Source organism: Megascapheus bottae, chromosome 2, assembly GCF_031878675.1.
Source record: "Megascapheus bottae isolate mThoBot1 chromosome 2, mThoBot2.hap1, whole genome shotgun sequence".
Taxonomy (NCBI): domain Eukaryota; kingdom Metazoa; phylum Chordata; class Mammalia; order Rodentia; family Geomyidae; genus Megascapheus; species Megascapheus bottae.
In genome coordinates, this window is record NC_143510.1 from 65,908,225 (window position 1) to 65,922,541 (window position 14,317).

General features: G+C 35.6%; 1 protein-coding gene across 1 annotated transcript in view; it reads left to right on the forward strand.

Moving 5' to 3' along the window:
• The window catches only part of Zdhhc17 (zDHHC palmitoyltransferase 17), a 57,351-nt gene that overhangs the window by 7,824 nt on the left and 35,210 nt on the right, over positions 1 to 14,317 (forward strand). The window contains exons 2-5 of the mRNA XM_090328290.1: positions 5,080 to 5,183; positions 7,808 to 7,930; positions 10,708 to 10,785; positions 11,216 to 11,360. Coding sequence (XP_090184416.1) covers positions 5,080 to 5,183; positions 7,808 to 7,930; positions 10,708 to 10,785; positions 11,216 to 11,360 — 450 coding nt within the window. The remainder of the gene's footprint in view (positions 1 to 5,079; positions 5,184 to 7,807; positions 7,931 to 10,707; positions 10,786 to 11,215; positions 11,361 to 14,317) is intronic.

Here is a 14,317-nt window from a genome sequence, read left to right on the forward strand (position 1 = left end):
CATCTACTATATAAAGTTATAGGTTAAAGTATTATTTTACTTTACAGTAGATAAACTGTCTAATCCAGTCAATTCTTCCATGATGCTAAAGGGCTTACAAGATGGAGACATTATCTTGACTTCAGTCAGTGGTAGTGGATTTGGGCTTCTAACCTTCAGAGCTGTGAGATAATAAATTTGTGTTGGTTTCAACTATTAAGTTTGTGACATTGATGATAAATTAACACACAGGCATTCACACAATACTATAATGACTTGTTTGTAACAGTGGTTTAGATTTCTTGAAGGAATCAAGAAAGGCTTTGGTGAAATTTAAATTGTGAATCTAAGAATTTATAAAAAGCTAGCCTAAGCTTGAGATGTGGTATATGTAACTTTCTCAAGGCTAGAGCTCTACCACTTGAGCCTCAGCACCACTTGCAGCCTTTTCCATGTATGTGGTACCAAGGAATTGAATCGTGGTCTTCATACATGTTAGGCAAGCACTTTACCACTAGGCCAAACTCCTGGCCCCAATACTGAGGTTTTAAAAGTGCTTCACTTTTCAATTTGTAAAGAGAATGGTGGATACTAAAGCTGGAAAAGGTAAATTAAGACAGATTCATAAAAGCTCATAGGGCTTAAACTCAGACTGGGTGCTGTCCCTGAGCTCTACAGCTCAAGGCTACTGCCTTACCCTTGAACCAAGCCCCAATTCCCATTTTCTAGAGGTTAATTGGACAAAAGAGTCTCAGGTTCCTTTGTGCCTGGGCTGACTTTGAACCTTGATCTTCAAATCTTAGCCTCCTGAGTAGCTAGGATTACAGGCCTGAGTCACCTCGCTTTTGAATTACTGCTACAGTAGTCTCTTTTTCCTATATATGTGATATTCAGTAAGGGACAGTAATATGGACAAACTACTTGAAAGGATACTAACAGGGCAGTAGAGAGAAGGGGGCCAGTTGTTTTCAGAAAAAAAAAAATATAGCGGGCATTTGTAAATAATTGCACCTGAGGTTTGAGGTAAAGGTCAAGGTTGAAAAAATTTTTCTAGCTTGAATAATAAAAAATTGAGACAGAGACTCAGTATAGCAGGCTGGCCTGGAACTCCTATGTTGCTGGTGCTGGTTTAGAATTCCTGTATCTGCTTCCTTATTTGCAGGACTTTCAGACATGTGCCACCATATTACTGGGATATAAATGCCTTTTGATAAACAGGACACGGACTCAATGGTAGAGTGCTTGCTAAACTAGAATGCTTGCTAAACATGTTTTAGGTTCAATTCCTGGCACCATGCCTGACTTAAAAAAAAATAGAATAGAGAAACAATAGGTTTTGAAAGTGTTGAGAAAATAAAAATCATTAGGTAATTTAAAAAGTTTTCAGCAAGTCTTTTTGTATAGCAGGGTTATAGTATAGGAGAAATAGAAAAAAATAATTCCTGTTCCCTACACAGAAAATGAGAGTGAGACTCCTAGGTGATCTTTAAAATTGTAAATCTAGGGCCAGGATTTTGGCCTAGTGGTAGAGTGCTTGCCTAGCATGCACGAAGACCAGGGATCAAGTCCTCGGTACCATATACATAGAGAAAAGCCTGAAGTGGTGCTGAGGCTCAAGTGGTAGAGCTCTAGCCTTGAGAAAAGTCCAAGGACAGTGCTCAGCCTTGAGCTCAAGCCCAGGACTGGCAAAAAAAAAAAAATGTGTATCTATTGTGTATCTAATCCTGTTATTTCCTTACTTAAAACTCCCTGATCACTTGGCCATAGGTGGCTCCCACCTGTAAATCCTAGCTACTTAAGAGACAGATTTGAGGATTGTCATTAGAAGCCAGGCTTCACAGGAAAGTCCCATGATAATCTTATCTCTAACTGACCAGCAAAAACCAGAAATGGAGCCAGTCTCAAGTGACAGAGTGCTAGCCTTGAGTGAAAAAGCTAAGGAACAGTGCCCAGGCCACAAGTCCCCCAGTACTGGCACCAAAAGCAGAACAAAACAGAAAAGAACAAAAACCTCACTGATTTCTAACCTACTGAATGAGAGTGTGTTTATTCTCACTTGAAGGTAGGATTTTTTGCATTCTAAGAAATTGCACAGACTCCCATTGTCTTTTAGGATTTTTCAGCCCCATTTGTTTACTTTTTTGGGGGGGGGGTCCGTTGTGGGGCTTGAACTCAGGGCCTGGGCAGTGTCCTTAAGCTTTCTCAAGGCTAGCTCTCTACCACTTGAACCACAGTATCACTTCCAGCATTTTCTGTATATGTGGTACCAAGGAATCTAACACAGGGCTTAATGCATGCTAGACAAGCACTCTAGCACCAGGCCACACTCCTGGCCATGCTTTTGGTAACTAAATTTAAATAATTTACATGTGCATGTTTCAAACACTGTTTCAAAGGTGCTCCCTCACAGTTTTCCAAAATTATTATATTTTTTTGTCGGTCACGGGGCTTGAACTCTGTCCCTGAGCTCTTCAGCTCAAGGCTACTACTCTACCCCTTGAGCCAGTTTTCTGATGATTAATTGGAGATGTCTCCTGGGCTTTGGGTTTTGTAGTGCCAGGCTGGCTTTGAACCCAGATCCTCAGATCTCAGCCTCCTGAGTAGCTAGGATTACAGAAGTGAGCCATCACACCTGGCCAGAATTATTTTTGTCTGCTTCAGCTTTCTGGAGCCTAATTGGAAATGTGTCCAAACATGAGTTTGGGTTGCTGGTCCCTTAGCTTTTGCACTCAAGGCTGGCACTATGCCACTTGACTTAAAGTCCTACTCTGGCTTTTTGTTGGTTAATTAGAGATAAGTCTCAAACTTTCTTCTTAGAATGGCTTCAAACCACAGTCCTCAGGCTCAGCATGTTGAGCAGCTAGGGTTACAGGTGTGAGCACAGACACCCTGCTGAGAAGCTAGAGACTGATGAACATTTTCCTAGTGCAAAATTTTCATTTATTATCACCATGCCAAATATTTTTGTTAATTTGATATTGTTAATTTAAATTGAGGCAATAAAGAGAACGAGTATCATAAATTTGACTTTATTAAAATCAACTACCCAAAACTCTTACTGAAAGAATGACATTACAATAAGAACATAGGAGCTTAGTTTTGTCTGAAAACATTGATTTGAAATCTTTCCATTATACATTTATAATTAATGGAGGCATTTTTTTTATTGTCCCTGAAGTATATTAAAGAGGGTTAATGAAAGTTTTTGACATGAAAATAGTGCCGTCTGTTGACACAGTAAATGAATTGCATTTTAAAGGAAAGGAAATTTTAAAATTGCATTTTGATTTTTTAAAAAATATCTTAGTTGCAATGTCTACTAAGCAAATGTCCTTGCTATTCATTTGCTATTTATATTCATATCTATGAATATAAAATCCTTCCTTAGGCTTGAACTCAGGGCCTGGGCAATGCCACTTGAGGCTTTGGTTTTTTTGTTTTGTTTTGTTTTGGTGCTAGTCCTGAGGCTTGAACTCAGGTCCTGGACACTGTCCCTTGGCTTCTTTTTGCTCAAGGTTAGTGCATTATCACTTCAGCCACAGCTTCATTTCTGGCTTACTTGATAATTTATTGGAAATAAATGAGTTTTATATTGTGTTGTGTTCTAAGTAGCATGATGAAATCTATATCATCTAGCTCCATTATGGGTAGGACTATATATATGTGTGTATATATATGTACTATATATATATACATATACTATGTATATATACACACACACACATATATATATGTCCTCCCTTTGTCTAGCATATACATGCTTTATATGCAGTGTGGCCTTTTGGTCCCTTGATAGCTGTGTCAGTTACTAGATCAAGTGTCTCAAAGTGCTTGTGTCCAGAGTACCCTTGCTTTAGTTAATAATTGCCCCAAAGAACAAGAGTTATAAGAGATGCAATAAATAAAGGAAAAGGTAAAACTTCTTAAGGGCAGGAAGATTGTATGCTGAGATTGTTAAAATATATGGTAAGAAAGAGTATTCCATCGTGAATTTGAAGAAGGAAATGGAAATTGGTGCTAGTTATGCTGTTGCACCTTAGATGATAACAGTTAAAATTGCTGTATGTGAGTTCTTAGTCAAGATGGAAAAGCCATTAAATTTGTGTATGTATGTGTTCAGGTGAAAAAAATATATACATGTAGTTTGTTATTATCTGCTATTTTAGGCATCCATTTGTGGGTGAAGACTCTTAGATGGTACCACTGTGTAGAGGGTGAAGATACTGTGTAATTCTACTAGGGCATGTGAATAAAGATTGTAGAATCATCTTGACATATAAACCAGCACTGGCTCCATACCTGCTCTGTAAGTTTGAGAGTTTGAGTTGGGTCATAAAATATTGATTGATTTCTGTGTGTGTGTGTGTGTTTGTGTGTGCGTGCATGTGTGTGTGTTTGTGTGTGTGTGTTTGAACTGAGAGCCTCACACTTTTGCCTTTTCTTGCTTGAGGTTGGTGCTCTACCATTTGAGACACAGCTCCTCTTCCAGCTTTTTTTCTGGTTATTTGGAGAAAATAGTCTCTTGGACTGGCTTCAAATTGTGATCCTTCAATGTCAGCGGATAGCTAGAATTACAGGACTTGGGTATTGATTCCTTTTAGCAGCAGCCATTAAACGTAAGCATAATATGTGATAATAATAGAAGAGAAATATTTTTACATGTTCTGTTCTTCTGTAAGACCACAGGAATTCTTTTCCTTTGTTAGGATGTTTATTTGGAAAGTAGGTTAGAATCTTACAACCTGGGGATCATTACACAGGCACAGTAACAGAAAAATGGATCTGGGAAAAAAAAAGAAAAGAAAAATACATCTGAAAGAATAAGTTGATTTCTTGCGAAGTTTTGTAGCATTAAAGATGAATTTCAGGTGCTAAATTATCACTAATTTCTCATCTTAGCATTTAACTTTAGGAATGTCGACCAGGGATAGATAGGTCTGTTTGATTGTGATTTTTCCTCTAGAATGCACATTTCAGAATAAGGTAACACTTATTCATTTGAATAATAAGCATTATTCCAACTAGCACAGAAATAAAAATATTGAAATTTTTTGTACTTAATTTTTCATTTCTTTTTGTGTGTTTTTTCTCTTTAAACAGGAAATCAAACCCCAAAGTCATTATAACCATGGATATGGTGAGCCTCTTGGACGGAAAACTCATATTGATGATTATAGTACATGGGATATTGTCAAGGCTACACAGTAAGGATTATGTTGTAATTACTTTCTTCTTTGGCATCTTTTTTAAAGTGAAATATGCATCTCAAGTTACTGTTACCTTGAGAAAAATGTCAACATCTCAGTTAAATTATCATTTTCCTCATCAATTTATTTAATATGTCTGCTTGCTTTTAGTAGTTGGTAATCTTCCTAGTTTATTACTGTTCCCTAAAAATATTATAATTTGTGTCATACAATATAAAATAGCTAGTGCATAAAAAGGTTAGTATGCTTAGTATATAGTGTATACTCAGTGCTAAGGACTTTCTTTTGAAATATTAATTTTGTTTTTGTGTTTTGATAGTTTTGGCTATGATGTCTCTTACGATGTCTTTTTGTTTATTCTACTTGGAATTTATTGAGCTTATTGGATGTACTATACATAAATTTTACAGGCAGATAATTAAACCTTGGATTTTTATCGAAATTGGGGAGTTTGGGGGTCACTTCAAATAGTCTTCATATATTTTTTTCTGTCCCTCTCCCAAGTTGAAATTACTATTATATTTGACATCATGTATAATATCTATAGCTCTGAAACTATTTTATTTTCATCTTTCTGTTCATCACACTGGACAGACTCAACTTAAAAATAAATTTTGTGCTGTTCCTTATACCTCTTTATACTTGAAAATTTTCATAATTAAGTTACAAAAATCTTATACAGTGATATAAAACTCAGAAGCAAGAATGAGACTCTGTAAGTGCCTCTCCTTTAGCAGATGTGAACATGTACTCTTTTCCCCCAAATACCTGTTTTTATTTACCTTCAGAGAATCATAGGATTTAATAACACGCTGTTTCTTGATGTTCTTCTGATCACTTAAATGTTTTTGTTACTTATTTTTATGTATATGATATTTTTAGTGGTGTATATTTTTATAACCTGCCTCCAGTGTTTTGTAGAATAAGTGGTGATAGAGGAAAATGAACAACATTGAAATTTTATTTATGGTATGCTTTTTACTGCTACCTCATGAGATTTTGCATTCTTGCAAATGAAATTGTGTGTGTGAGTGTGTGTGTGCGCGTGTGTGCGTGCATGCTTGTGGGCGTACATGCATTCACTGTTCTGAGGCTTGAACTCAGGACCTGGGTGCTTTCTCTTAGCTTTTTGTTCAGGATTAGCATGTTGCCACATGAGCCACAGCTCCACTTCTGGATTTTTTTTTTGGTGGGCTTGAACTTGGGCACTGCCCCTGAGCTCTTCAACTCAAGGCTACCACCCTACCCTTGAGCCAAGCCCCACTTCCCGTTTTCTAGAGGTTAATTGGAGATAAGCGTCTCTGGTCCTTTTGTGCCTGGGCTGGCTTTGAACCTTGATCCTCAGATTTCAGCTTCCAAGTAGCTAGGATTACAGGCGTGAGCCACCATACCGGCTGCCACCTCTGGATTTTTGCTGATTAAAAGTTTGCTGATAAAAGTTTTCATGGACATCTCTGTGCTCAGATCTCAGTCTCTTGAGTAGGATGAGCCACCAATGCAGCTTGAAATTAGCCTGGGTAGGAAAGTTCGTGAGAATCTTCAAATAAGCATCAAAAGAGAAAAAAAAAAAAAGCTCAAAAGGTAGCACACTAATTTTAAGCAAAAGAAGCTCAGGAACAGTGCCAAGGTCCTGAGTTCCATCACCAGAACTCAAGAGCACATACACACACACACACTTTATTTATTTAATAAAGGGCATAAACGAGGGATTATAGTTACGTAAGTAACATAATGAGTATATTTCTTTTTGAACACTGTTACCTCTCATTTTCTCCCATTTTCTTCTCCCCTTTTTTCTCTCCCCAAGTTGTAAAGTTCATTTCAAAAATAGTTTCTAGTGGCTATCAAATTAATTTATCCTTTGTCTTAGCTGTTTTCTTGATTCCCTTTCCTTTCCGCTGATCAGATAAACTTATATACAAGATAAAAGGTACAAAAAACTAAAACAAAAAACAGGAATAACTGCAAACAGAACATAAATTCTTGTAGTTCATATTTATATGTTTCAGTATGTATGGTCATATGCACCTAGCAATTGGGCTATTTTGATCCTTTGTTAAGAATATCATAGAAATAGTCTAGTTAATACAAATGAGGGAAATCATGCAATCAGCCTGGCTAGCTTCACTTAATTTTTTTTTTCCAGATCTTTTCATTTCCTTACAAGTGGGGCAATGTCGTTCTTTCTGGTGGAAACATAGAAGTCCATTGTGTATATATGTACCACATTTTCTTGATTCATTCAACTACTGAGGGGCATCTGGGTTGGTTCCATATCTTAGCTTTGGTAAATAACTTTTCAGTGGACAAGGTTGTGCTGGTAGTTTGAGCATTGCATTGTTTGTAGTCATTTGGGTAAATGTCCAGGAGTGGGATTGTTGGATCATTAAGGAGCTGCTTAGTCTTTTGAGACCCTCCATACTGTTTTATAGACACATAACACCCTTTAAAATAGATCAATGAAAGGTACTGAACTACTGGTATTTTCGAAGAAATGGTTTGTGATTTGAAATACATTTTAATGTCTAAATATGGAAGTGGAACATTATTTTCTTCTGAAAATGTTGTTTTTAGCATTAAATGTGCTTTTAAATGGTAACTACTTTTTTTCTCTTTTCAAGATATGGAATATATGAACGCTGCCGGGAATTGGTAGAAGCAGGTTATGATGTACGGCAGCCAGACAAAGAAAATGTAACACTTCTTCATTGGGCTGCCATCAATAACAGAATAGATTTAGTCAAGTAGGTGTGCTCTATGTTTGTGACTACTTAGTAGTTGGTTTTATCTTAAAATTATTGAGGCTGCTGGTCATAAAAATAATAACACACTTCAAACTGTGTATTTTGTGTATCTTTTTCTCTTGGAAAAAATGCTTTTAACATGTTGGCAGCTTCTGTGGACTAGGTACTGTACTGTGTGATTTCTCATGTAACTTTTTTTTTTTTTTTTTTTTTTTTTTTTGCCAGTCCTGGGCTTGAGCTCAGGGCCTGAGCACTGTCCTTGCACTTTCTCAAGGCTAAAGCTCTACCACTTGAGCCCCAGCACCACTTCCAGCTTTTTTCTATGCATGTGGTACCGAGGAATTGAACCTGGGTCTTCGTGCATGCTAGGCAAGCACTCTACCACTAGGCCAAACTCCTGGCCCCCTCATGTAACTTTTAAAAAATCTGCATGAAATATAACAGTTACTTCTATTTTGCTGATGAGGAAACTGAAGTATAGAGATTATATGCTGCCCATAATGAAATTCATTAAAAATTGTTTGCAAGAGGTGAAGAGTGATGGGAAACATGAAATCGATCAAAATGGATTACATGAACTTATGGAAATAGCACCATGAAACCTGTTTTTGCAGTTAATATACAATAATGAAAAATTTACAAAGCCACATTACCACTAGCAAACAAACAAACAAATTGGTTACTAATGACAAACACAATAAAAAGTTTAATAAAAGTTGAAATTAAATTTGGGCAATTTAATTTTACTCCAAATGTGGATTTTTTTTCCAGACAAAACATCAGAAGTGTAAAGCCAAAATTTAATTTTACTCTAAATGTGGATTTTTTTTCAGACAAAACATCAGAAGTGTAAAACCAAAAGTTGAGACAGTAATATACCACTGTACAGAGCAAATGCTTCATATGTTCAATATGAAATGTTTTTTATTCCTTTCTATGACTAGAAAGTCTTTCATAGCCATCTTTGGTAGTCTGATACTTGGCAGATTTTTCAGATAAAGACTAGACTGTTTGCAGATAAACAGTTAAGCACAGCCTGCAGTGGAAAGGGAGGAAGTAGGGTACCAATGACAGGTAAAGGAACTTGTCCTTAAAATCCTAAGCAATTATTAACCGAATAATAACTAAAGAATTACATTCCATGCCAGTATGTTTTATTTCAGAGAAGGTGTTGCATACTGCTTTCAGCATGGATCTTAGACCAGATTTGTTTTTGATATGTTTTCATTTTGTCTTTCTTGAGAGAAGTTTATTTCACTGTTTTACTGTTTTCAGGCTTTTACCTCTGAGTCTTAATCTCCAGCTAACCAGCAAAAAGCTGGAAGTGGCAAAGCACTGTGCTTGAACACAAAGGCTCAGAGGTAGCACCCAGGTCCTGAGTTCAAGTCCCAGGATCAGCACCCCTACCCCCAATAAAAAGAAAAATTTTAAATTTTAGCCTTCTGAGTAACTAGGATTACATATATGAGCCACCGATGCCCAAACTAAAAATACTTTTAAAGTTAGTTTGAAGTGTTTTGCATGACACACTTCAGTAGGGGTTCCTTCATTGTATAATGCTTTTCAAGCACTAATTTAACAAGTACCTATATGAAAAACAGGAAATTTCTGTCTTAAAGATGATTTTATTACATGATTTGAACTATAAAAAGCATTCACTATTTAGAACAGCTTGAGAGCCTCAAATCCATGTTTGACTTTAGATGCCTTAAAATCATGTAAGAGTCATTGCTGTGATCTGTCCCAAAGAAATCATTGTAGTAAGTATTAGATGATGTTCGTTTCAGAGAATACCAAGATGTTATGGTATTAATATATTAGGCAACATAGTTGATTTTCCTTTATAGAACATGCTTTTAAAGGCATAACAAGTCGAAGGCATAATAAAGGATCTTTATGTTATAACACACAGTTCATAAAATTCTTTTATATATCTTATATTCAGTAATCTTAGGAGAAAAAGATATTTCAAAGCTTAAAAAGTTCCCCTATATTATCTATTCTGTAACTGTCCTGATTCCAAGAGTCTGTTAGTTCTGATTTAAATCTTTTGATAATCTAACCACCTTCCTTTTATTTATATTTGTCTATATGTATGTATGTATGTATTTGTCAGTCATGAGACTTGAACTCAGGATCGGGGCTCTGTCTCTGAGCTTTCTGCTCAAGGCTAGTGCTTTACCGCTTTGAGCCAGAGCTCCATATCTGGTTTTCAGGTAGTTAATTGGAGATAAGAGTCTCCCAGACTTTCCTGCTCCAGCAGGCTTTGAACTGTGATCCTCACATCTCAGCCTCCTCAGTAGGTAGGATTACAGTTGTGAGTCAACAGTCTCCAGCCCACCTTCCTTTTAACACAATTATTTGACATTTCTATTTTTTTAATTCATTTTTTTAAAGAATTTATTAATGTTGATTTTTACATCATATTTTAAATGACAAGTTTAACAAGTGTTCAAGGAGGGAATCTCTATTTACAATCACTGGGACTTAGTATTTAGAACTTAATCAAAATTAGGCTAAGGGTTTGTATGTCATAGAAACATTAAGAAATAAAACATTATGTCTATAGACTCTTTTGAAAAATGATTTTCTCTTCTAGAATATGGTATATTTGATATAAGATACTCATTTCTAGTAAATATGTTTCTTAAAGTATCAAAAATTTTTATATACAAGGCCATTAATTGAATCAAGATCTAAAGTGGTATTCTTTTTAAATAAAATTCTTAAAATTGAAAATGAAAGCTAGCTAAAAAACTACAAATTTTGTCTTATAGGTACTATATTTCTAAAGGTGCTATTGTGGATCAACTTGGAGGAGACCTAAATTCGACTCCATTGCACTGGGCCACAAGGTTTAAATTTGCTTTGAATTATTTTTTATCTTTGGTTTATCTTTTTTTTTTTTAATACTATGCTAAAATGGAGTAACATAGTATGTCAATAATTAATACTATTACTATGCCAGTGTGGTGCTATCCAACATGTCCTTAGTTAATTAACTGTGCTAATCTAGTTAATTTCAGAACTGGCTCAGTTGTTGAGATTATTAAGATCATATTTGATAGAGCAACCAAGTTATCAAAGAGGCATTTTACTTCACTTTCAAGGACCAGAAAATTCTGCCTTGATATATACCTTGTTTTATAACAATGTATTAAGTAACAATTAGAATAATGTATGCTATCTTATCATCATCATCATCTTGCTTACTTTTTTAGAAGATCTTGTTGGAAGTAACTACGTATGTAAGTATTTACTCTTTTTTTTTTTTTAATGTTTTAGACAAGGCCATTTATCCATGGTTGTGCAGCTAATGAAATACGGTGCAGATCCTTCATTAATTGATGGGGAAGGATGTAGCTGTATTCACTTGGCTGCTCAGTTTGGGCATACCTCAATTGTTGCTTATCTCATCGCAAAAGGACAGGTAAAAAAAAATGACAGAGATATTCTTCATGGCTTACATATTCTTAGAGTTACATTTGTAACAGTCTGGTGTGGTACTTTATTATGGATAAATTTGATTAATGCTCTTTTTTTTTTTTTTTTTACTGTTGTAGGGCTTGAACTCAGGGCCTGGGCGCTGTCCCTGAGCTCCTCAGCTCAAGGCTAGTGCTCTATCACTTGAGTCACAGTGCCACTTCCAGTTTTCTGGTAGTTAATTGGAGATAAAAGTCTCACAGACTTTTTGTGCCCAGGCTGGCTTTGAACCTTGATCCTCAGTTCTCAGCCTATTGAGTAGCTAGGATTACAGGTATTTAGCCACGGATACTTGTCTGATTAATACTCTCATCATAAGAAAAAGTGTAAGCATGAATCAGACAGTGTTTCACAAAGTTATATGTGATAGAAATAAACTCTAGAAGGTAAGGGATAAACTTAAATACCTATTTTCCCTTATCTATTTTTTTGAATATATTACATGAATTCAGCTATGGCTTTTGAAGTTATTTATTGGTTATATTCTATTTTAATAGAATATTTTAATACCTCTTGAGTAGAATGTCTTTGATATGATTTCTCATTGTTGTATAAAATTCTTGAAGTAGTTGTTGACTTTTCCTGAATGTGCTACAGTGACCATGATCAATATTATTGGTTTATATTACTATGTTTTAATAATTGTATTTTATTCAGAGTATTAGTCCAGTTTTTCTTTAATGAGACTTTACCACAAGAAAAACTAATAAAAATGAGTAATTCATTGATAACAACACACTTTTTGTTATTCTAATTTAAAGTTTTATACTGATTTAGAGTTTGAGTAATTTTTCTTTGAGTTTTTAATTGTCAAGGAATAGCAATTGTGTATTGTACATATAAGCTTAGGAAAAGAGGCATAGATTGATTAAGTTAATTGCTGGAAGAGAGTTTATTATCAATGATCATATTAACAAACTAATCACAAAATCAAATGATTAAATGTGGTGTTATGCATTTGTAAATCCTAGCTATTATGAAAGCAAGACAGGACGTATCACAAATAGTGAGGCCATCCCTCAAAAACAAGCAGGTCATGTAGGTACACAACTCCTTGGAGGCAAAGGTTGAAAGAGAGAGTTAGAGAGAAGCTCTATTTGACAACCAACTAACAGCAAAAGGCCTTGGGACTATGGCTCAAGTGGTAAAGTGCCTGTCTAGAAAGTGGAAAGCACTTTTTAGACAGTACCAAATGTTCATTACATCTTACATTTCTTTGTAAAATAGAATTTCTTTGGGCTTGGGTGGATGATTCTTTTCTTTGTGATGATGGGAGAGATCTGAGATGATGGGAGAGATCTGAGAACTTGACTGGCCTGAAAGGTTCTCACTTGTACATGTTTTGTAAGAAGAAGAAATAGTCAGAAAACTGTTTGGATAGAAATGTTTAGAAGACTGTTAGCTGAGCTGGTAGTACATTCTACCTCATTGAATAAAGGCATACTCTGTTCTATACATATTTAAGTCTTAGCAACTGGCATAGCTGGTCCAGGTCCAGCTCCTATTCAGGGTAAAGAAGTGTCAGCGCAAGAATGTGAAAGCTGTGTAGGTCTTTTGAGAGAGATCATCTTTAGACACCATCTACCACAAAAATGGAAAAATGGTAGTCCTCCTACTCTCTTACAGCTTTTTTTTTTTGTAGACCAAGGGTTGAAAATTTCAGTTTTTTCATCTTTTAATTGGGAAAGAAACACTTTTGAATCTTCATTGTTTTTTTTTGTTAAAACAATTGATTTCAGATTTTGGAGGGCTATAAAAATACCAAAGGGAAGAATTTCTACGTGTATAATGTTTGTATAAGAATTATATTATGATAATGATACATCTGCCAGATAGGTTCCCTCCCCCCCATAAGTAATTTTTTTCTACATCCAAATAACATACTTGGGTCAGGAGTGTGGCCTATTGGTAGAATGCTTGCCTAGCATGCACAAAGCCCTGGGTTTGATTCCTCAGTACCACATACACAGAAAAAGCTGCAGGTGGTACTGTGGCTCTCAAGTAGTAGAGCACTAGCCTTGAGAAAGCCTAAGGACAGTACCTAGGCCAAGAGTTTAAGCCCCGAGACTGGCCAAAAAAAAAAAAAAAAAAAAAAAGATGTACTACCGTTGGTGGATCACTGCAAACCTCATTGTGTCAGTTCCCTTTATAAAAATGGAAAACTTGGATTTGAACAAAAACAACATCTTATTATAAAACATGTAGGGTTAATGGAAGAATATGTAGCAGATAAAATCCTCTTCACCTTTCTACCCCATACTGAAATCACTTCCTTTGTCAACTGAATATATTTTCAGATGTCTTCCATGTATACACTGGCACTTTGTCAAAGGCACTCTAGTAATGTGTGTTAGACTGTACTTGAAATGGGGTCAAAGTTCTCTGCCTTACAGGGTAGTTGGTAGGTGTAGCCAGTAGATATTTTCAGATTTCCTACTGTCATCTTTTCTTGGCACTCTGCTTCAACCACATGCGTTTCTTTTGATTCCTGAAGCGGCTCTGACTTGCTGTTGCCTCAGGGCCTTTTTGTTTGTGGATTGCCTACTGTTAGGATATCCTTTCCTCTTAGTGTGGTTATAGTCTCTGCCCTGCTATTTGTTAGTTCCTAATTATAAGTAATAAGATCAGTGTTTTTAATTCTTTTCTATCACTCACTGGAGTCAGCATTATTTTTTTCTTAATGTTGCCTTGTGATAAATGTAATTATATTTATATCTTGGTTTTTCTAGCTTTAGATAATGTCCTTTAACTCTTAGCTATTTGTATAGCATTCCCCCCCCCATACACACTTTTTACTCATGTTTTGGTTAGTTGTATCCATTTCTGTTTTTAGAGTATGTTAACGTTTCCACTAAGTTTTGACACTGTGTTGTATTGTTTTGTTACCTACATATTCATTGCTCA